Below are 20,203 nucleotides of genomic sequence, written 5' to 3' on the forward strand. Positions count from 1 at the left end.
AGGGCCAGTACCCCGTGCTTAGCCGGGGGCTGTCCCGTTGCGGGCGGGCGGTGGCAACAACCGAGGGCCTCCGCCCAGCTGGCCGCACCGATAAGCGTTATCGGGGCAGGGCTGGGGCCTCAACACCGGCTGTTGGCACCGGGCAGGAGCCGGAGCCGTCGCTCCGCGACGGCTCCGGCTCCTGCCCGGTGCCAACAGCCGGGGAATATGGTGCCCAACTCACCCCCCCCCCCCCCCAAACCCCTCCCTGAGCACACAAAGGTGGTTTTGTTTTTGGTTTGTTTTTTTTTTTCCTTCCTTTTTTGTTGTTTGGTTTGGTTTTTACTTACATTAAATACATCGGTAAATCAGCGGTTGAGTTCTGTTACCATGATTGTTATTTAAATGCAATGGAGGAGCTTTCTCAAAGCCAAAAAAATCCCCCCTCCCCCCCCCAAAAAAAAAAAAATTAAAAAATTATTATTATCGCAGAAGAAAAAGAGTGAGAAAAGCTGCAGTGTCCCCCTTTGGTCCAGGGTTTTGGCTAGAAGATGGTGGGGCTGTCGGCACGGTCTGGGTGGGGGGGTCTCGGAAGGAAAATGGGGTCCCCAGCCCCATGAGCCACGGTTAAATACAAGTCACCCAACTCGGGGGGGCTCCGCCAGCCGGACCCCAGCCCAAGAGAAGACACAACCGTTGCCCACGCCGCGGCACGAGGCTCCGGCACGGCACGGCGGCACCGTCGCTGCCCAGGGAAGCCAGACCGGCCCTGGGGGGTCAGGGCGGCGGGAGGGGGTTCACCTGCCTGCGGGCTCTGCCCCCGCGGTGGGGGGCTTCATACGAGACGGGTCCCTCCGCCCCACGGCCACGGGGGCGAGCAGGTCCCATGCTGACCCACGGCCCAAGGGGCTCCCCAGAGCCCCCCCACCCTGCGGGCAGGACCCCCCGGGGGGGGGGCCGGGAAGCCTGGCCTGGCCCCAAAGCCCCACGGACAGAGCGGGTGCACCCGGGCGGGTGCTGGGAGCAACAGGATCCGGCCCCAGCCAGGCAAGCGCCGGCTGCGGAGCAGGGACCCACGGGCCCGGCCGTGCTGCCCTCTCTGCAGACGTGCTGCCGCTTTGGGGTGTCCCCTTGTGCTGCAGCACCCTGAGCAGAGGCGCCTGCACAGCACCCAGGGGTGCCACCTGCCTCCCCCCGGGGGGGTGTCTCCGTGGGGCCCTTTCACTCCGCTGCTGGGACCGACCAACGGTGCCCGGTCACGTCCCGACCCTCCCGAGCGCGGCCGCGCTGCGACCGAGGGTTTCTCCAGCCCAGAAAGCTCCTTCGGGAAAGCAGAAACCAAAATAAATCAGCACGGTGCCGCCTTCCCCCCGCGCCGCCCCCGGGGGCTCGGACCCAAGAGGACCGAAAGGGAAAAAAAAAAAACCAACCAAGGTGCATCCTAAGGGACATTTCCACGACTAAAGTGCAAACCAGAGACAGCCCCCGCCCGCCGGGGACAAACCGCGGAGCCAGAGGGGAGACGGGCTCGCGCCCCGACCGCGCTGGGATCACCGGAGGGACAGCGCTCGTGGGGCGGCCGCAGCGACAACGCGCGACAGCTCCGTGGGCGAAGGCGGAGCGGTGGGGAAGGGTCGCTCGCGGTGGCTCCAGGGCGATCGGTGCTCGGGGTCTGGCGGTCGCCCCGCTTCCCCCCTCCCCCTATAAAACATCCCCAGGCACTTCCGATCCTCCAGCAAAAAAAAAAAAAAACCAGGCCACCTGGGAAGAAATGAAGGACACTGCAGCTTCCCTCCCCCCCGACAGCCAAACAGAAGAAACAGGAGGGGAAAAATAAAAACAAAGAAAAAGAAAAAAAAAAAAAAGAAATCCATGACAGACCCCCTCGGAAAAATCCCGTCTTTTCCGGAGGTCTCTGGTTCCAGCTGGTTCGCCACAACGTGAACCTCCGAGGCCGACGCTGCCGCCTCCTCGGGTCTCTCCCGCCCCAGCTCTACGGGGAGGGTGGAAGGAGAGACGTGAACGGGAACACAGATTTACCAAAGCAGAGAGGGAGGTGGGAGAGGGAGGAGGATGGAGGGAGAAATCAGAATATTAGGTCGCTATTTGCACCTATAATACAAAGTGAAGAAGAGTTTGTTTTTTTGGAAGTTAAGTCCCCGGCTGATCTAGTTCCACTGCCTTCGGGATGGCGGTAACGGGTGTCTGGTGGTGGTTTTGAAGCATTAAAAAGTGCAGTTAGAGGGGAGCTCTCGGGAGGGTTTTGGTTCAGACGGGTTTCTCGGTGTGCCGTTATGGAGGTGAGGTGTGGTGGACGGGGATGGAGGTTATATCTTAGCTCTTCCTCTCGCGCGGGCGCTGGCGGAGGCCGCCCTTTAGTTGCTACAACACTGGCTCTTGTTCTGCTGGCTCTGCTCGTGCAGGTCCACGCCTCTGCTCCGGCCCGCCGCTCCGCTCGTGCTCTGGGGCTCGCTCTTTGGCAGCTTCTTGGCTGGAGGGGGAAGACGGGCGGTGGGAGCGGGACGGGGACCGCCCCGGCGGCACAGCCCCGCGGCCGCGGGCTGCGGGGCAGGCAGAGGGACGCGGCAGGACCCTGCCTCGGGCGCAGCGGAGGCCCTGAAGCCATCCCGGCCGCGCCGGGGAGCCCCACGCGCCTGCCAGGCGCTTCCCCGGGCGCAAAGAGCAGTTTCCCTTCCAGCTGCTCTCGCGCGGAGCGTCGGCTCCAGGCGCCTCGGTGCTGAGCCCCGGTAGCAGCACCACAGCCCGGGCCACGAGGGGCCGCGCTCACCGGAGGGCAGGACAGGCACCAGCTCTGCTCAGTCCCCCCAAAAAAACCCCTGCACCCCGGGCAGACCCCCTTACACCCCCCCGCCGCTCCCGGAGCCTCACCAATGGCCAAGAAGAGGTCGTTCACATTCATCGCCGTCTTGGCCGACGTCTCCATGAACAATAGGCTGTTGTCATCTGCGTAGGCCTGCGCCTCCTGGAAGAGCCGCGAGCAGCCGGGTGAGGGTCCGGCGGCCGAAGCCCCGGCACACCTCCCGCGGCCGCGCCGAGGGGGCACGGGGAGGGGCAGGGGAGCTCGCACCGGCCCGACACTCACTTCGTATTCCACCATGCGTTTGCTGGCCAGGTCAGCCTTGTTGCCCGCGAGGGCGATCACGATGCTGGGGCTGGCTTGTCTCTGCAGCTCCTTCACCCATGTCTTCGCCCGCGCAAACGTTTCCTAGGAGCAGAGGGGAACTCAAGGCTCGTCCCACCGCTGCGCTGCAAGGTGGGCGTCTTAGAGGGACCCCCGCCACGGCAAGAGCCGCCCCCGCCTCCCTGCGAGGAGATGGCCCCCGGGAGACCCCCGCAGCCACGAGCACCCCCCTGAGCCGGGCAGTTTAACCAGGTCCTGGTTAAGCTCGCGCCTGGCAGCCGAGGAGCGCGGCCAGGGACCCTACCTGGTTGGTGATATCATAGACCACGATGGCGGCTTGTGCCCCCCGGTAGTACATGGGGGCCAGACTGTGGTATCTCTCCTGGCCGGCCGTATCCCAGATCTCAAACTTTACCGTTGTGTCATCCAGGCAGACGGACTGTGTAAGGAACGCCGCTGCCGGGAGGAAAGACGGCGTTAGCATCGCGTCGGCCACCCCCGCTGCGGGCAGGTACCCAACGGGCAGCGGGGAACCCTCCCCGCACCCCCAGTCCGGCCCCAGAAGGGATGCGGAGCTGGGTGCACCCTGACCCCGCAGCCGGCTCCAGGACCGGCTGGGTGGAGGAGCCCGTTAGCCGCATCGAGCCCGTTAGCCGCATCGAGCCCGGCTTGCCGAGAAAAAATCCCGTCTGCTCGGCGCGATCAGGGGATCGGCAAGGGCTCCCGCACCGGCTGCGGCCCGGGGACCGCCGCATCCACCGAGGCGTGGCCACCCGCCGCCGCGAGGCCACAGGACGAGGTGTGGGGACTGCGGCTAGAGCCCGCCTCGCACGCGGAGCGCCGGCTGCCGAGCACTCGCGCGCCCGGTCCACGTAGCGGCGCCTGGCGGGGGCTTCTATTTAACGGGAAATAAAACCGGCGCAAGGCAAAGCCGCGGCGACGGGGCTGCGGGCGCCCGAGGGCGTTACTCGAGGGTGCTGGAGGAGCCACGGCGGGCGCCTCTCGCCGACTCACCGCCGATGGTGCTCTCCTGGTACTCGTGGAACTGGCCCTTGACGAAGCGCAGCACCAGGCTGGATTTCCCCACCGCCGACTCGCCCAGCAGCACCAGTTTGAACTGACAGATTTTACTGGCTTGGGACTGCCCGTTCGGCCTGGCGGCTCCTCGGCTGGTCATGGCCTGGGTGCTGCTGGCGCCGCGCGCCCTGCTAACCGGAGAGCCGGGAAGGCACCGAGGCGTCCGCGCGGGGCAGGGGCTGGGTGCAGGGCGCTGGCCTTCGATCCGCTCGGCTGTCCTGGAAGGAGGAGAGAGCCGTCGGCGTGCCGAACGCACGCGGCACCATGCCCCCACGTCCCCCCGGGACCGCATCACGACCACGGAGACACGCTCTGCCGAGCCTTCGCGGGCAAACCCCTTCTTGCCTCAAGCTAGAACATGCTCCTCGTCACGGGGTCTTTCCCCAGGGTCTCTCCCCCCACGCGGGGTCTTCCCCCAGGCGCCCCACAGCAGCTCCTGGCACAGACCCGCAGGCCACGGCCCCGCTCCCCGAGCCTCTGCTCCCGAGGGATTTCACGGAGCAGCAAATTGGTCGGCAGGAGCTAATCCGGGAGCCAGGCAGACGGGATCCTCAGGGCCGAGGAGGCTGGGAGTGAGTCAGCAGTCCTCCCAGCCCTCCCGCTCCCGGCGCGCGGCCCCCGGGCCGGGACACGCCGCGCCGCCGCCGGAGACGAGGGGAAGGGGCGGCAGGAGAGCGGCCGGTCGGCAGCGCGCGGCTCCAGGCCTGGACCGCTCTTGTTTATGCGGCAGCCGGGGAGATGCCACAACGGCTCCGGCTGCTTCCCCGCCAGCCGGCCGGGAGGAGGGCTTGGAAAGAAACTCCCCAGCTCTGCCGTAAAGTTCCTCAGCCATGGTTTGGTTTTTGCTTTGTTGTCCACACCGGACAGCAGCAGCGGGGGTCTGACAGAGCTGCTGGGGCTGGGGGTGCATCCCCCCGCCCAGGACAGAGCACGGCCGCAGGCAGCCGGTCGCACACCCCACCGGCAGCAGCCCGACGCCGGCGGGCAGCCCTGCCCGGCTCTGCCCCGCGCAGGCAGCCGGCGCTCGCCATCCCTGCCCGGCTGCCCGCTCAACGCCGGGCGTCAGCGGGATCAAGCGCAGCACCCGGGACGACGCGGCTCCTCGAAGCCCGAGGGGGCGGGCGCTGGGAGGGGGCACTCAGGGAAGAGACAAAACCTGAGGGTCGCCGGGCAGCCGGAGTTTCGGCTTCTGTGGTTCACACGCCCAGAGAAAGCGGGAGAAAGCAGGATTTGTGTTTTTCTTTAGGAGCTAATCTCCCTCTCCCGTGTAACGTGCCAGTCCCAAGGTTGCGGGGCCGCAGCAGAGATTTATCCGCGCCGGCGGGGCCAGGCAGGCGACAGGACGAGGATCGCAGAGACCAGAACCAGCAAGCGGAAAGTTGTTCGTTGCCAGTTCCCCTTCCCCATCTGCCTGAAGACGTAAGCAGGGCTGAAGCCGGACAAGCCCGGCAGGAAACACTCGCTAACCACAGCGCTCGCGCGGCACGGACCCCGACCCAGCACCCCCGGACCCCTCCAGGAGAAGGGGGCTCGCCCTCGCCTCCCCCAAGGCGCAGCAAAGCCCTGGGAACACAAACTCGTCGGCGTCGGGCACAGGGAATGCTGCCTCCTTCCTCCAGAGCCGCTCGGCAGAGGGACAGCTCAGCAACGGCCTCGGCAGCATCCCGAGCAGGGCTCGGCACGACCCGCCGGGAAGCAGCCGGCGCAGCCCAGGCTGCCAGACTCCTGCCAATTCTCTCTGGTTTGACCCAGAAAGGCATCGGGAGAGCTGACACAGGGTGAGGCCGGACACGGATGAAGTTCAGGATCGCTCCAGCCAAGCGTTGCTCTCATGAGCTTAGAGGCAGGGCTGAAGATTTTACAAGTATTTTAACTATTCGGAGCAGAAATCCCCACGCCGGCAGGAACGCGGCCCGCGGTGAGGCCAGGGCAGAGAGCAGGACCAGCGCCGGGGCACGATGCTCGTTTCAGCTCCAGCCGCCCTGGAACCCCAAAGCACAAGGGGGACCCCCCTGCACCTCCCCAGGGCCGGCCCCGGTGCGACCCCCTGCCCGCGGCGGGGAAGCAGCGGCACCAGCTCACCGCCGGCAGCCCGGCCCCCGGCGTTCCTCTGCCAGCGAGATCAGCTCCTTCCCCTGCAAATATCACCCAGCTCTGAAGCAACCGCTGCTGTGGAATCCGCTTTGGGAACAAAGCCGCCTCGCCCTCTCCAAGTCTGCTCTCGCTCTCCTTCGCCAGCTCAGCCCGGCGCTGCCGGGGCCGGTCCCTTCCGCAGGCCGGGAGCGAGCGGCAGCCTCAGACCACGCTCTGCCTCAGCTCCCTCCTTCCTCGGGGCGACCTCCCTGCCGAAAGCTGCTCTTCTCGCCCCCCTGCGCTGCGCCCCGGTGCTCTTTCGGCCGCAGCCCGGGCTCCTCGCGGGTGCGGAGGTCGGGGGCAGTCGCACAGACCCCGGCAGCAGCTCACCCGCGGGGACTCGGCACCACCACGCCGTTAGACCCCCACCACCCGCTCGCCGGGGATTTACGAGGCCGGGTCCCGTCGTCCCGCTCTGCGGCTTCAGCCGGAGCCGCGCGGCGAGCGCCCAGAATAGATCCTGTGCTTATTTACAAGGGAGGAGCTGCCAGGCAGCCGCAGCCGAAGGCTCCAGCTCGGGGGGGGGACGGTCCCTCCCCGCCGGTCCCGGCGCAGGTGAGCGCCGAGGCCCCGACACAGCCAGGGACCGGCCGGGACCCCCAACCGCGGGGACTGGCAGCGGCTTCACCGGGCGCCCGGCCTCACACCGCACCTCTCCGCTGGCAGCCGTTCGGCGCAAACCCCCAGGTCAACTTTTCCAGGACCTCAGGAGCCACGTGGGCCCGCGGATCCTGGCCATCTGCAGACCCCCGACGTGGGTCTCCCCATCCTCCTCCTCCCCCTCCAGACGGCGAGGTGGGAGCCTCACAGCGTGGAGCGAGCTCCTGGGCGGACCCATCGCCGTCCCACGAAGCCATCGGCTGCCGGGAGCACCCCGGGGTCTGCTGGAGAAACAGCCCTGAGGCTTCGGCTGTTCTCACCGTCCTGGCCCCCCCTCGCTCAGCAGCACCCCGAGGCACCACCGGCCCTGGAAGGAGCCGCTTCTCCCGCCCGGGAGCTGCTTCAGGACACGCGCGCTGAAAGCACCGTGGCCACGAAATCCCGCCCGCGCCAGGGCTGCTCTGAGGGATTAAGGAAGATACAACCACGCGAATTCAGCTTCCCTCAGACGAACCTGGGCTTCAGGGCACCCGAAGATCCGTCGACCCCCGAGACAACCAGATATTCACACTAAAACGTTGCCACAACAGGTGACGAGGTGACCATACGTCGATCTATAGAGGCCTGCGGCTATTTTTGGCGCGCTTCCGTGTCATCGGCAGTTACTGTTAGCTGCTGGTTGAGCGAGATCTACGGTGCGACACGGCAAGCGCCAACAACCACGAGCGGGGCTACAAAACCTGCCGGGAGGAATCCGCTCCTCCCCTGCCGCGGCGGCAGAGGCTTTCCCCGGCCGAGGGCTGCGCCCGCGCCGGCAAACGGGTCAACCAGTGCCTGACGAGGTTCAGGGAGTCCGAGGCCTCTTCCAAAACGCCCTTCCCAAAGGGGATCCCAAACGCTCCCGCAGCCTCCCCGCGTCCGGAGGCAGCGTCTCATCCACCTGCCCAACCGCCAGCCGCCCGCGCTGCCGAGCCCCGCGGCTGAGCGCGCCGAGGGCCGCGCCGGCTGAACCGCGCGCGGGAGAAGGGGGCATCCTTCGCAGGGGAGGGTTGCAACAGCCCGTCTGGGCTAACTGCTTTCCTGTTGCCAGCGATACTTTTCCTATGTCCCAATCGCGCTCGAGCAACCACCCAGCGCGCGCAGGGGCTCGGCCCGCCGCGGATTCACCCAGCCGGTGCCGGGGGGCTCCCGGTTACGGAGGGAGCCCAGCCTTTGCCGCGCAGGCAGGCAGCCCGGAGGGAGCTCCGGCTTGCGGAGCAAACCTGAGCCGGTACATGCCAACGAGCATCGTACAACGTCATCCCGCGGCTCTCCTCGTTAGGCATCCCTCCTTAACGAAATATTGAGATCTGGCGACTCAGCCGGCTCCGATGGCTCGGTGACATGAAGGTGTCGGCGAGCTCCCGCGGCAGACGGTGGAGACCGGGCTCTCCCCGACCCGCACAGCTGGTGGGGCTGTGCCCCGCTGCTGGTTACGGCGGCCGTACTCGAGCCGTGGTGCGGCAGAGCCGGTTCACAGCCCCGGTCGAGGGACGGGCTCCAGCCCTGTTCGGCTGCACGCATCCCCCCACGCCTCGCCGGCGTCACACCCGAGATAGCGCCGACACACGCTCAAGGCCACCCCGGCGAAGCTTCCCGTCCTCCCAGGAGGGACCCGGCCTCCGCTCCAGCGCCGAGCCGCCGCTCGCTGCAGGTGCCCGGCACAAACAGCGAGTCCTGCATGGACTGGAGGGATCCAGCCCGGCCCGACGCCCCAGCCGGGGGTCCGGGACCGGCGCTGCCGCAGGAGATGCCGTGTGGAAGAGGAGCCCGGCGGGCGGCTTCTCGGAGAGGAGAACAGCATTTATTGATCCACTCTTCCACGACAGCGCCGGGTCCCTCCATCTTGCACCGATTTGGGCAGCTCCCGCCCCGTGCCAGCGGGTTCAGCGCCGGCTCGGGCAGCCCTGACCAAACCCCGCGTGCGGGGGACAGGGACATTCGCCATTCCTTCCTCGGGATGGCCGAAGCCGCGGCCCAGGAGCCCAACCCCAGGGCCCGGTCAGAGCCTCCAGCAGATTTCCTCTGAACCAGGAGAGGCTCAGGAAGCCAAAGCTCCGGGCGAAGGCGCGCGGGAAGCCCCACTTCGGGGGGAGCCACGGCTCCACAGCGGGTCCGGCGCAGAAATCGGTGGGCAAGTTGAAAAGACGGCAGCCGTGCATCCCGCAGGGAGGGGTGGCAGCCCCGTGCGGAAAGCCGGGGCCTCTCCCGGAGCCTTGTGGAGCCTCACACCCCCACCGCGACGGCTCGGCCTCGCCGGGCGGGAGCCGGGGCCAGTGCCGCTCCGCAGGGATCTTGCAGGGCCTCTCGGCCGCCGTGTCCGTGATTCGCTCCCCCCCTTGCCCGAACCGCTGCGAGTGTCTGATCTTACACCGGGGCCTCGCAGGGGCAGACGGGACCCCAGACGGTCCGTACCGGGGAAGGACGGCAGCACCACCCCAAACACCGGGGGCCTGTCGGGCACCGGGACCCCACGGACCAACCTTTACCGCTCCAGCACCAGCTCGGTGTCACGGGGGGGACCCGCAGCGGGGAGAGCCCCGCTGCACCAGCCCCCGACGGGCAGGGAGGGACCCACAGACCCCACAGCGGGGCCGGGGGTGCCCGGAGGGGGGGGCGATGGGCAGCGGGGGATGCCGCCCCCCCCCCGGGAGGGGTTCAGCCCCTGGGGGGAAGCCGCCGGGGCCGGGGGGGCTCCCAGCCCCGAGGGGAAACCCCGCGCCCCGGCTGGGGGCACCCGGCCGCCCCCGGCCCCCGCCAGCTCTGCCTGGGGGCACCCAGCCCCCCTCCGCCCCGCCGCCCTCTGCCCCCTCGGCCCGGCCCCGCCACCCCCGGGCCCCAGCACCACCTCCGCCCCAGGCCACCCCCGCCCCCCCAGGGCCCGCGGCTCCCGGAACCCCGCCCCAAAGGCCCCCGGCCCCGGCCCCGGCCCCGGCCCCGGCCCCGGCCCCGGCCCCGGCCGCCGCCACCGCCGCCGGCCCGGCCCCCCGGTACCTCAGCGCCCGGCCCGGCCCTCCCGTCGCGGCCCCCGAGCGCACAAACAGCGGCTCAACCAAACCCTCCTGGCGCGGGCGGGATTAAGGGGCGGCTCCGCCAATCGGTGGCGCGCAGCACAGCGGCGGGCACGCCTCTTCCCCTCAGTTGGGCCAATGGGAGAGGAGGCGAGCGCGTCACCGCCCCGCCCCGCGTAGGGAAGCCAATCGGTGGCGGTAAGCGGGCGGATGGGCAGTGGCGCGGCCAATAGGAGCGAGGAGAGCGACCGGCCAATATTCTGAGGGAGCGTCATGAAGGGGTGGGGCTTAAGGTGAGTGACGGGGCCTGAGGCCAATGGGAAGCGCCGCCGCACGAGGGGCGGTGTCAACAACAAATAAGGTGACCTAAGGGGGAGGACCCCCGCACACGCAGGGGCCAACCGGAATGCAGGACGCTGCCGCCTCGTCCAATCACAGGGCAGAAGGAGCCCGGCCCGGCCAACCCGAGGCCAGCGGCACGATGAGTGACGCAGGCGCGGGGCGGTGCCTCACGGCCAATCACAGGAAGTGCTGCCCATGATTGACAGCCCACGGGGCAGCGGCAGGGCGTGCGCGGAGGCCTCTGGGAACCGCGACCTCTGACCTCCCCGGCGGCAGCTCCGCTCACCTGAATGCGGCAGCGCCCTCGCCTGGGGGCGGGGCCGGGCCCGGCCAATAGCGGCGCTCCAGAGCGGAGGCGGGCGTGGCCATCCACGGGCGTGGCGGAGAGGCGTGGCCGTGCGGCAGTGGGCGTGGCCAAGGCCGGGGGAGCCCCGCGGCGGGGGGCGCAGCGCACCGGGGGCCGCCCCTGGGGACCTGTAGGCGGGGGAGGCCTCTGCGGGGCCGTACAGGGCCCCGGGGCACCTCTAGGGGCCGTTGGGGCGCCACGGGGTCCTGTGGGGCAAGGGGGGGGGCCGGGTGGCCCCGCGGGCAGGGGTGGGGCCTGTCCCAGACACCTATGGGGGGGAGACATGTGGGCCCGTGGGGTGACGGTGACACGGCCGGGACCCCCCCGCGCAGGCGCCAGAGACAGAGTTCGAGATTCGGTACGAAATTGCAGAAGTTACAAAAGTCGGGGAGGAACCGCGGGGCGGGGGGGTCAGGGGACAGGCCCTGTGCGGAGCCCCCAGCACCCGCAGGGCAGCGAGACGGGGGGGCAGGGACCCCCCCGGGGCTCCACTCCTGGCCGGGGCTGTCCCGGAGCCGCGAAGAGGAGGATGGTGGGGATGAAGGTGCTCACCGCCCCCCCCCGTGCCGGTCCCAGGGCCCCCCCGGAGGGGCCATAAGTGCCAAAAGTCCGGGCGAGGGGGGGGCCCTCGCCGCGTTGGGGAGCGGAGCGGGACGGGACCCTCCGGCAGGCGTGGGACCCGCTCCCTGTCCCCGGGGGGGGGCCCAGCCGCCACGGGGGGCTCTGCCCAGAGCAGTCCCTTGGGTCGGGGAAGGGGGGAGGCACAGGGGGGTCCTGAGCCCCCGGCCACTGCGTCCCCGGGGACAGACGTCACCGCTCGCAGCACGGGCAGGGGGGCACAGGAGGCGCCCCCGCCCCCCTCGACCCTCGCTGGGTCCCGAGACCCCCGTGAGCGCCGGCAGGGCCCGGGGGGGGGCCGGGCCGCTCACAGCCGCAGGTGGGGGACGGCCCTGGTGACGTCGCGGAAGAAGGGGTGTCCCAGCGCCGCCTTGGCCGAGATCCGCTTGTTGGGGTCATAGTGCAGCATTTGCTGGGGGAGGAGGAGGGGGGTGGTGAGGGGGGGGTCCCCATCGCCCCCCCCCGAACCCCCGCAGCCCCTCGCTCACCGCCAGCAGTTTCCGTCCCTCCTCGTCCAGCGGCGGCACCACTTTGCCGAAATCCTGCCGGGCCCACTTGGGGAAGCTGGGCTTGTAGTCGGGCATGGCGGTGACGCCGGGCCAGGCCGCCTCGTCCGGCGTCCCCAGCGTGCGGAAGATGCGGAAGAGCTGGTCGATCTCCGAGTCCCCGGGGAACAGGGCGCGCCGGGTGATCTGGGCGTGGGGGGGGAGAACGGGGGTCCGTCAGGGGCCGGGGACACCCCGGCGGGGAGCCAGGCGCCCCCGGGATGGGGGGATCCAGCCCCAGGGGGGTCCCGGCAACTGGTCGCGCCCCGAGACGTCCTGCCCTTTCCCAGGCAAAGGCCCCCCGGGGCGGGGATCACAGGCGGCCCCCACCCCGTGAGCTCTCACGCCGGCCCCTCGTGACCGTCCCCGCGGCGGGAGCGGGCCCCGGTTTCCCCGGGGAGCGCCGGGTGCTGTGGTCGGCCGCGTGACGCGGACCCTGGGGGGGGCTCACATGACGCCCCGGCCGGCGCGGCCCCCTCCCCACACCCACAAAGCCCCTTTATTCCCCGGGTGCTGCGGCGGGCGTCACCCCCCCGCCCCGGTGACGTCAGGTCTGCGCCCCAGGGAGCCGCGGTGTCACCGGGCCGGGCCGGGCAGAACCCCCCCGGCACACCCCGATGTGTGGGGACCCAGCGTCACCCCGGGGGGGCGTGGGGGGTCCGGGCACCCCTCTGCCCCGCGGTCACCCACCATCTCCGCAAAGATGCAGCCCAAGCTCCAGATGTCGACGGCCGTCGAGTAGTACTTGCAGCCCAGCAGGATCTCGGGGGCTCGGTACCAGAGGGTCACCACCTGCCGCGGGGGGGGGACACGATGGGCACCGGGTCCCCCCACGCCACCCCCCCACCCCCCCAGCACCCACCTCGTGGGTGTAGGTGCGCACGGGCACCCCGAAGGCGCGGGCCAGGCCGAAGTCGGCCAGCTTGATGGCGCCGTCGGCGTTGATGAGCAGGTTCTGGGGCTTGAGGTCGCGGTGCAGCACGCGGTGCGCGTGGCAGAAGGCCAGGCCCTGCAGCAGCTGGAACAGGTAGCTCTGCGGGGAGGGGGGGTCAGCGGGGCCGGGACCCCCCCCAGGGCTGGGACCCCCCCCTGCCGTGCACCCCCCGCACCTTGATGAGGGGCAGGGCGATGCCGCTGAGGGAGGAGGAGTCCATGAACTTCTTCAGGTCCTGGTGCAGGAACTCGAAGACCAGGTAGAGCTTGTTCTCCGTGTGGATGACGTCCAGCAGCCTGGGGGAGCGGGCACCGCCTGGGCCGGCGCCGCGGGGCGCCCCACGGGGGTCCCACACCCGCAGCTCCCCACGGCCACCGGGGTCCCCACAGCCACGGGGGTCCCCAAGGCCACGGGGGTCCCACACCCGCAGCTCCCCACGGCCACGGGGGTCCCACGGCCACCGGGGTCCCCACAGCCACGGGGGTCCCACACCCGCAGCTCCCCACAGCCACGGGGGTCCCACACCCGCAGCTCCCCATGGCCACGGGGGTCCCACAGCCACGGGGGTCCCCACGGCCACCGGGGTCCCCACGGCCACGGGGGTCCCCACAGCCACCGGGGTCCCCACGGCCATGGGGCTCAGCATGGCCACCTGGCTCCCACACCCACAGCTCCCCACGGCCACAGGGCATCCCATGGACACGAGGGTCCCCATAGCCACAGCTCCCCATGGCCATGGGGGTCTCACACCCACAGCTCCCCACAGCCACGGGCGTCCCCATGGCCACGGGGGTCCCCACGGCCACAGCTCCCCACAGCCGTGGGGGTCCCCATGGCCACGGGGTCCCCACGGCCACAGCTCCCCACAGCCGTGGGGGTCCCCATGGCCACGGGGGTCCCCACGGCCACAGCTCCCCACAGCCGTGGGGGTCCCCATGGCCACGGGGGTTCCACACCCACAGCTCCCCACAGCCGTGGGGGTCCCCACGGCCACGGGGGTCCCCGTGGCCATGGGGCTCAGCATGGCCACCTGGCTCCCACACTCACAGCTCCCCACGGCCACAGGGCATCCCATGGGCACGGGGGTCCCCATAGCCACAGCTCCCCACGGCCATGGGGGTCAGCGTGGCCACCTGGCTCCCACACCCACAGCTCCCCACGGCCACGGGGGTCCCCATCGCCACAGCTCCCTATAGCCACGGGACACCCCACAGCCACGGGGCTTGGCATGGCCGGGGCTCCCCACGGGGGTCCCCACGGCCCCTTGACCCCCGCCAAGGCACCACCGGGACAGCGCCCGGGCTGGGCAGGGCGGCGGGGCTCCGCAGAGCCCCCACTGCCCCCGGCCCCCCCGGCCCCGGCCCCGCTCACTTGACGATGTTGGGGTGGTTGAGCTCCTTGAGCAGGGAGATCTCCCGGATGGCCGTGCTGGGGACGCCCTCGGTCTCCCTGCGGGGAAGGCGGGTGAGCCCCGGCCCCGCCGCGCCCCCCCGGGCCCCGGGGCCCCCCCGGCCCCCCACTCACGTGTCCAGGCGGATCTTCTTCAGCGCCACCACCTCCCCCGTCACCTTGTTCCGGGCCTTGTACACGACGCCGTAGGTGCCCTCCCCGATCTTCTCCACCTTCTGGAAGTTCTCCATGGGGGGCCGGGGGGCCCGGGGGGGGCCGGGGGGAGACCCCGGCCGGGGGTCCCGGGGAGGGGGGGGCCCCGGGGGGGGTGTCCCTGGGGGGGGGGGTGTCCCGGGGAGGGAGGTGTCCCTGGGGGGGCGTCCCGGGGGCGGGTCCCGGGGAGGGGGGGGGGGTGTCCCGGGGAGGGGGGTGGGGTCCCCGGGGGGGTCCCTGGGGGGTCCCGGGCGCGCGCGCGGCGGGTGGAACGATCGCGGCCGCCGCTTCCCCCCGCGCGCAACAATGTTGCGGCGGCCCCGCCCGCGCCGCTTCCCGCCTTCCGCTGGCCACGCCCACCCCGCCGCCCCATTGGCTGGGCTGGCGGTGACGTAGCTGGCGGCGCGGGAGATCCCTTAAAGCGACAGGGGCGAGCGGAGGAGCGCCGCGCGGGGCGCTGCGGGGGGGCGCTCCCGCACCGGGGCCGCCCCAGGGGCCGGGGTCCCCCGAGGCCGGGGGGTCGCAGAGCCCCGGGGCGGTCTGAGCCCCGCCGCCCTTCGGGCCGGTCCCCGTCCGGGGGCGGTCCTGGGTCACCGGGCGAGGCCGGAACCGGCGGGGCTGGGGCCGGGCATCGCGGGGGGCTCAGAACCAGCCACGGGGACGGAGGCGGCATCGCCGGGGGGGACACGCGGCTTTCCGGGCACACGCGGTCCCACGGGCACGGTCCCGCACAAGCAGTCCCACGCACACAGATCCACACACGGCTGCCAGGCACGGGTGGGACCCTCCCGGGTGGCGCTGGGGGCGGTTGGGAGCTGGGAACAGCCCCCCAGCAGGAAAGATCGGGTCCCCCTGCGTGTGCGGGATGGGGGTCCCCGTCTGTGTGCGTGACTGGGGTCCCCCTGGGTACCTGCAGCATCGGGGTCCCCTCCATGCGTGGGATCGGGGTCCCCCTGCGTGTGCACCCCATCCTGCACAACAGGGTGGCCCGGGCTCGGTGGGTGGCGGATCCCGTCCCGCGTCCCGGCCGTATCCAGGACCTGGGACCAAATCCCCGGGCCCACCGGGACGGTGCTGGGAGCTGGGGGCAGCACCCCCCCATTTCCCTCCCCGAGCTGGGGGGGTCTCTGCGTCCCCCAAGAAGGACCCCACGAGTTCCCCACCCACCCGGGGCAGAGCCGGAGCGTGTGACCGGGGCCGACCAGGGGCTGCACACACGTGCACACACGTGTCCCCACGCAACTCAACTGGGGGGGGGGGGGCTGGGTCCCCCCCCTTTTTGGGGTGGGACTATGCAAACGAGAGCCCCTTCATATCCCCCCGTCCCCGTCCCCTTCGTCTCTCTGCCCTGGCGGTGCCCGAGCACGGGGGGAGACGAGGACGGTGGGACCATGCGGGTGCAAGGGGCGATCGCGGTGTTGGGGACCCTCCTGGTCTTGGCTACGGCTCAGCGGCGTAAGTGGGGTTGGGGAGGGGGATGCGATTGATATGGGAGGGGTCTGGGCAGCACCCAGAGCCCGAGGTGGGAGCAGTTGGGATGGTCCCGGCCAACGAGGGGGCTCAGGGATCTGGGGGGCAGCTCTGGCCGGGACCATCCCCACCAACCCCAGGGATTATGAGATCCGTCGGTGGGAGCGGACCCCCTCTCAAAGCCAAATCACACGGGGAACAGGATTAGACCCTGCTAATCCCATGGGTGGGGGCTGCTTGGGGCTCATTTTGGGGTTCCCCATCCCTCTGCGGGATGTGGGGGGACCTACAGCCCTCCGGGAGAGGGGTGGGAGGTGGAGGTCTCCATCCCTCTGTGCAAGGGGGGATACGGGGCACCCATAGCCCTACATGAGTGGGGTGGGATGTGGGGGTCCCCATCCCTCTATGCGGATGCTGTAAATGGGGGGGGATACCCCATGCTGCCTGTAAATGGGGGGGACCCCCATCTGGCTGTAAACGGGGGACGCCCATCCATCTGTGAACGAGGGGACACAGCGGGGACCCGGCAGCCCCCTGAGAGTGGGGGGACATGGGGGGCACCCGGCAGCCCCCTGTAAGTGGGGGGCCGTGGGGGAAGCGCTCACCCCGTCCTGCCCGGGGCTGCCGGCGCCGGCTCAGCTGAGAGTCACATGAAAAGGCTTTGGGCAGCGCTCGGCGCCATGTGATGGGCTTTGCCCCGCGCGTGGCTTGGCCCGAGCCCGTCACGTGGCCCCGGGGTCCCCAAGGGTCCCTGCAGTCGGGGGGACCCGGCTGGATGCCCCGTGGAGGTGGCAGCACGTCACCGGGGGCCTCCCCGGCGGGTCGGGGTGATTTGCCGCCACCCCACGCGGGTGCTCCGGCTGCCACACGCACCCTCTCGCCCTTCTCCCGCAGGAGCCGGTGGCCGGAGCCGTGGCCGGAGCCAGCCCTGGAGCGGGCGGCCGGCGCCATTCCGGAGCTGGGACTCGGGGCTGTACCGGCCGTGGCAGGAGGGGACGCCGCGGCAGCAGGACTGCTGGCGAGGTGGGTGCCGGGACGGGCTCTGGGGACCGCGCTGGCCCTCGGCGCTGGCCCTGAGCCGCTGTCCCCGTGCCTGGCAGGCGGTGACGTCACCTTCGACATCAGCAACGATGCTCCCACCATGTTGGGTGCCAAGGCCACCTTCTCCATCGCCCTCCGCTTCCCCAGCACCCAGGCGGTGCTGCCCGACGGCCGCGTCGTCTGGAGCCAGAACTGCACCGTCAACGGTCAGCGCCCACCCAAAGCCCCCCAGCACCCGGCCCCCACCCCGCACCCCCTCACCCTCTGCTCCCCGCAGGCACCCGCGTCGCCCAGGGTGAGCCCGTCTTCCCGGAGCAGCCGGCCGAGGGCATGGACGGCGTCTTCCCCGACGGGCAGCCGTTTCCCCCCAGCGCCGGGGGCAAGCGCGGAAAATTCGTCTACGTCTGGTGGACGTGGGGTGAGGCCGGCACTGACCCCCGCCGGGGCCCGGGGGGTCCCCGAGGCGGCGCCTGACCCCTCCGTCCCGCAGGGCGCTACTGGCAGGTGGTGGACGGCGCCGCGTCCCGGCTGACGGTGGGCACGGCGGGGGTGCCCCTGGGCTCCTACACCATGGAGGTGGTCGTCTACCACTACCGCGGCCGCCAGAAGTTCATCCCCATCGGCCGCGCCAGCACCCAGTTCAGCATCACGGGTGGGTGCCGGGGCCGGGGGGGGCCGGCGGGGGAGCCCGGCGGGGGCAGGCGATCTGATGGTGCCCCGTGTCCCCCCCAGACCGGGTGCCCTTCGCGGTGGACGTGGCGCAGGTGCAGGACGCGGCGGAGGGCGACGGGCGCTTCGTGCGTAACCGCGCCGTGGCCTTCACCGTGCGGCTGCACGACCCCAGCCGCTACCTGCGCGACGCCGACATCTCCTACTCCTGGGACTTCGGGGACGAGAGCGGGACCCTCATCTCCCGCAGCGCCACCGTCACCCACACCTACCTGGAGGCCGGGTCCTTCGCCGCCCGCCTGGTGCTGCAGGCCGCCATCCCCCTCAGCCCCTGCGGCACCTCCGCGGCCCCCGTCGTGGACCCCACCACCGGGTCCCCGCCGTCGGCGGGACCCACGGCCACGCAGCCCGCCGGCACCACGCCGAGCAGCACCGGGGCACCCAGCACTGGTAAGGGAGCACGGAGCTGCCCCTCCTCCCGTGGGTGCCGGGTGCCCGGGGGTCCCAGGGGTGCCCCCTCCCCAGGGTGCCCCCTCCATCCTCGCTCTGCCCGCAGCACCCGCCGCCTCCAGCTCGCCGGTGGAGCCCACGGGGGGATCGGCCGCCATGCCCTCGGACCCCGCCGTCACCGAGTCTGTCCTGGCACTCAGCACCCTGGCAGATGCTGCCGGCGGAGCCACGGGTACCGACCCCGCTGCCGCCTCCGCCGCGGCGTCCACGGTGCTCCCCACCTCGGTGGCCCCGGCCGGGGACGCGCTGGGCACCTCGGCCCCCGCAGCCGCGGAGGGAACGGTGGCTGCAGGTGGGTGCTTCCCCCGGGCAGGGGGTGATGGGCCACGGCCGGGGGCTCCCCAAGGGCTCGGCGCCCCCTTGCCCTTCCCCAGCCTCTTCCCGGCCTCTGGCTTCTCCTGCAGATGCGGCGACAGCCGGAGCCACGGCTGCTGCCACAGCTGGAGCCACAGCTGGAGCCACAGCTGGAGCCACAGTTGATGCCACGGCTGGAGCCACAGCTGCATCTGCAGCTGGAGCCACGGTGGGAGCCACAGCTGGAGCCACAGCTGGAGCTGGAGCCACGGTGGGAGCCACAGCTGGAGCCACAGCTGGAGCTGGAGCCACAGTGGGAGCCACAGCTGGAGCCACAGCTGGAGCTGGAGCCACAGTCGATGCCACAGCTGGAGCTGGAGCCACAGCTGGAGCCACAGCTGGAGCCACAGTAGGAGCCACAGCTGGAGCCACAGTCGATGCCACAGCTGGAGCCACAGTGGGAGCCACAGCTGGAGCCACAGTGGGAGCCACAGCTGGAGCCACAGCTGCAGCTGGAGCCACGGTGGGAGCCACAGCTGGAGCCACAACTGGAGCCACGGCTGAATCCCTGGTTGAAGCCACAGCTGGAGCAACAGTGGGAGCAACCGTGGGAGCCACGGCTGTATCCCTTGCTGCTGCCACAGCTGGAGCCACAGCTGGAGCCACAGCCGCCCCTGACGGCACCGCCGAGGCGCTGGTGCTGGTGAAGCGCCAGGCGCCGGCTGCCGAGCCCACCGGCTGCATCCTGTACCGCTACGGCACCTTCTCCACCCAGCTCGACATCGTCCGTGAGTGCCGGGCCGGGGGGCCGGGGGGCCGGGGGGGCCGAGCCCGCTCCGACACCGCGTCCCGTTGCAGAGGGGATCGAGAGCGTGGCCATCGTGCAGGTGGTGCCGGTGGTGCCCGAGGGCAGCGAGAGCAGCGTGGAGCTGACGGTGACGTGCGAGGGGAGGTGAGGGCAGCCGGGGCACCGGCGGCGGCCCGGGGACAGGGACGGGGATGGGACGGGGACCACGCGCTGGGGCTGGGGGGGGGTCCGCGGTGGTCTGACCCCCGCCCGCAGCCTGCCCGAGGAGGTGTGCACCGTGGTGGCGGACGCCGAGTGCCAGACGGCGCAGATGCAGACGTGCTCGGCCGTGGCGCCGGGCCCCGGGTGCCAGCTCGTCCTGCGCCAGGACTTCAACCAGTCCGGCCTTTACTGCCTCAACGTCTCCCTGGCCAACGGCAACAGCCTGGCCATGACCAGCACCCGCGTCGCCGTCGGAGGTGGGAGCGGGGCCAGGGGGGTGAGGGGGCGGGTGGGGGTCCCGTGGGAGCGGGGGGTGCTGAGCTGCCTCTGCCCGCAGGCGCTGCCCCGGCTGCCGGCAGGACCACGCTCTTCGTGGGGCTGGTGCTCATCGCCGCCGCCCTGGGCACCGCTGCCTACACCTACAGGTCAGGCTGGGTGGGGGGCACCGTGGCGTGGGGGGGGCACCGTGGCACAGGGGGTCCTCCACGACCTGGGGGGCACCGCCGCGGCCCCGCCGGCACCGGCACCGGCACCGGCACTAACCCTCGCGCCGCGTCTCTGCCCCGCAGGCGTGTGAAGTACAGCTCGCTGCTGGCCGTGGTCCCCCCGGCCCCCCGGCCCCGGGGCTGGCTGCCCCCCAGCTCTGCCCTCCGCCTCCTGCTGCGCCAGGCCTTCGGGGGGGCCCCCACCGGCGAGAGCAGCCCCCTGCTCCGCGCCAACACCGTCTAGGACCCCCCTGCCCCGCGCCGCCCCCCGCCTGGCCCGAGCCCCCAGGACCCGGGGGGCTGCGGTGGGGGGGGGACGCGTGGCCCCGGCCTCGCCGCCACCGACATTAAAGGCTC

The 20,203-nt window shown here is 71.2% G+C and overlaps 3 protein-coding genes across 6 annotated transcripts; 1 reads left to right on the plus strand and 2 right to left on the minus strand.

Moving 5' to 3' along the window:
* Positions 1–354: 354 nt before the first annotated feature.
* On the minus strand, positions 355–4,404 carry RAB5B (RAB5B, member RAS oncogene family). Its single transcript, XM_075133558.1, has 5 exons — positions 4,136–4,404; positions 3,426–3,577; positions 3,083–3,205; positions 2,869–2,962; positions 355–2,470 (listed from the first exon to the last, which is right to left on the minus strand). The coding sequence occupies exons 1-5, from the start codon at positions 4,296–4,298 to the stop codon at positions 2,355–2,357; spliced, it is 648 nt and encodes a 215-aa protein (XP_074989659.1). The 5' UTR covers positions 4,299–4,404; the 3' UTR covers positions 355–2,354.
* On the minus strand, positions 355–14,682 carry CDK2 (cyclin dependent kinase 2). Of its 4 annotated transcripts, XR_012670429.1 has the most exons (12): positions 14,291–14,678; positions 14,138–14,215; positions 12,942–13,062; positions 12,695–12,865; positions 12,523–12,624; positions 11,776–11,979; positions 4,136–4,416; positions 3,426–3,577; positions 3,083–3,205; positions 2,869–2,962; positions 2,092–2,470; positions 355–1,972 (listed from the first exon to the last, which is right to left on the minus strand). XR_012670429.1 is itself a non-coding variant. In XM_075133556.1 (7 exons), exons 1-7 carry the CDS (start codon positions 14,404–14,406, stop codon positions 11,595–11,597), a joined length of 897 nt encoding a protein of 298 aa, XP_074989657.1. In that variant the 5' UTR covers positions 14,407–14,680; the 3' UTR covers positions 10,976–11,594. The 4 variants fall into 4 exon arrangements, 2 of the variants coding, with proteins under 2 accessions (XP_074989658.1, XP_074989657.1); XR_012670428.1 differs by having other exon boundaries at positions 355–2,470; XM_075133556.1 differs by lacking the exons at positions 355–1,972; positions 2,092–2,470; positions 2,869–2,962; ... (1 more) ...; positions 3,426–3,577; positions 4,136–4,416 and adding an exon at positions 10,976–11,699 and having other exon boundaries at positions 14,291–14,680.
* Positions 14,683–15,074: 392 nt separating this feature from the next.
* On the plus strand, positions 15,075–20,198 carry PMEL (premelanosome protein). Its single transcript, XM_075133559.1, has 12 exons — positions 15,075–15,823; positions 16,733–16,861; positions 16,939–17,085; positions 17,157–17,297; positions 17,370–17,531; positions 17,612–17,998; positions 18,105–18,350; positions 18,643–19,140; positions 19,211–19,304; positions 19,416–19,618; positions 19,699–19,786; positions 19,931–20,198. The coding sequence occupies exons 1-12, from the start codon at positions 15,301–15,303 to the stop codon at positions 20,088–20,090; spliced, it is 2,778 nt and encodes a 925-aa protein (XP_074989660.1). The 5' UTR covers positions 15,075–15,300; the 3' UTR covers positions 20,091–20,198.
* The last annotated feature ends 5 nt before the right edge of the window (positions 20,199–20,203 follow it).

Source organism: Calonectris borealis, chromosome 30, assembly GCF_964195595.1.
Source record: "Calonectris borealis chromosome 30, bCalBor7.hap1.2, whole genome shotgun sequence".
Classification (NCBI taxonomy): domain Eukaryota; kingdom Metazoa; phylum Chordata; class Aves; order Procellariiformes; family Procellariidae; genus Calonectris; species Calonectris borealis.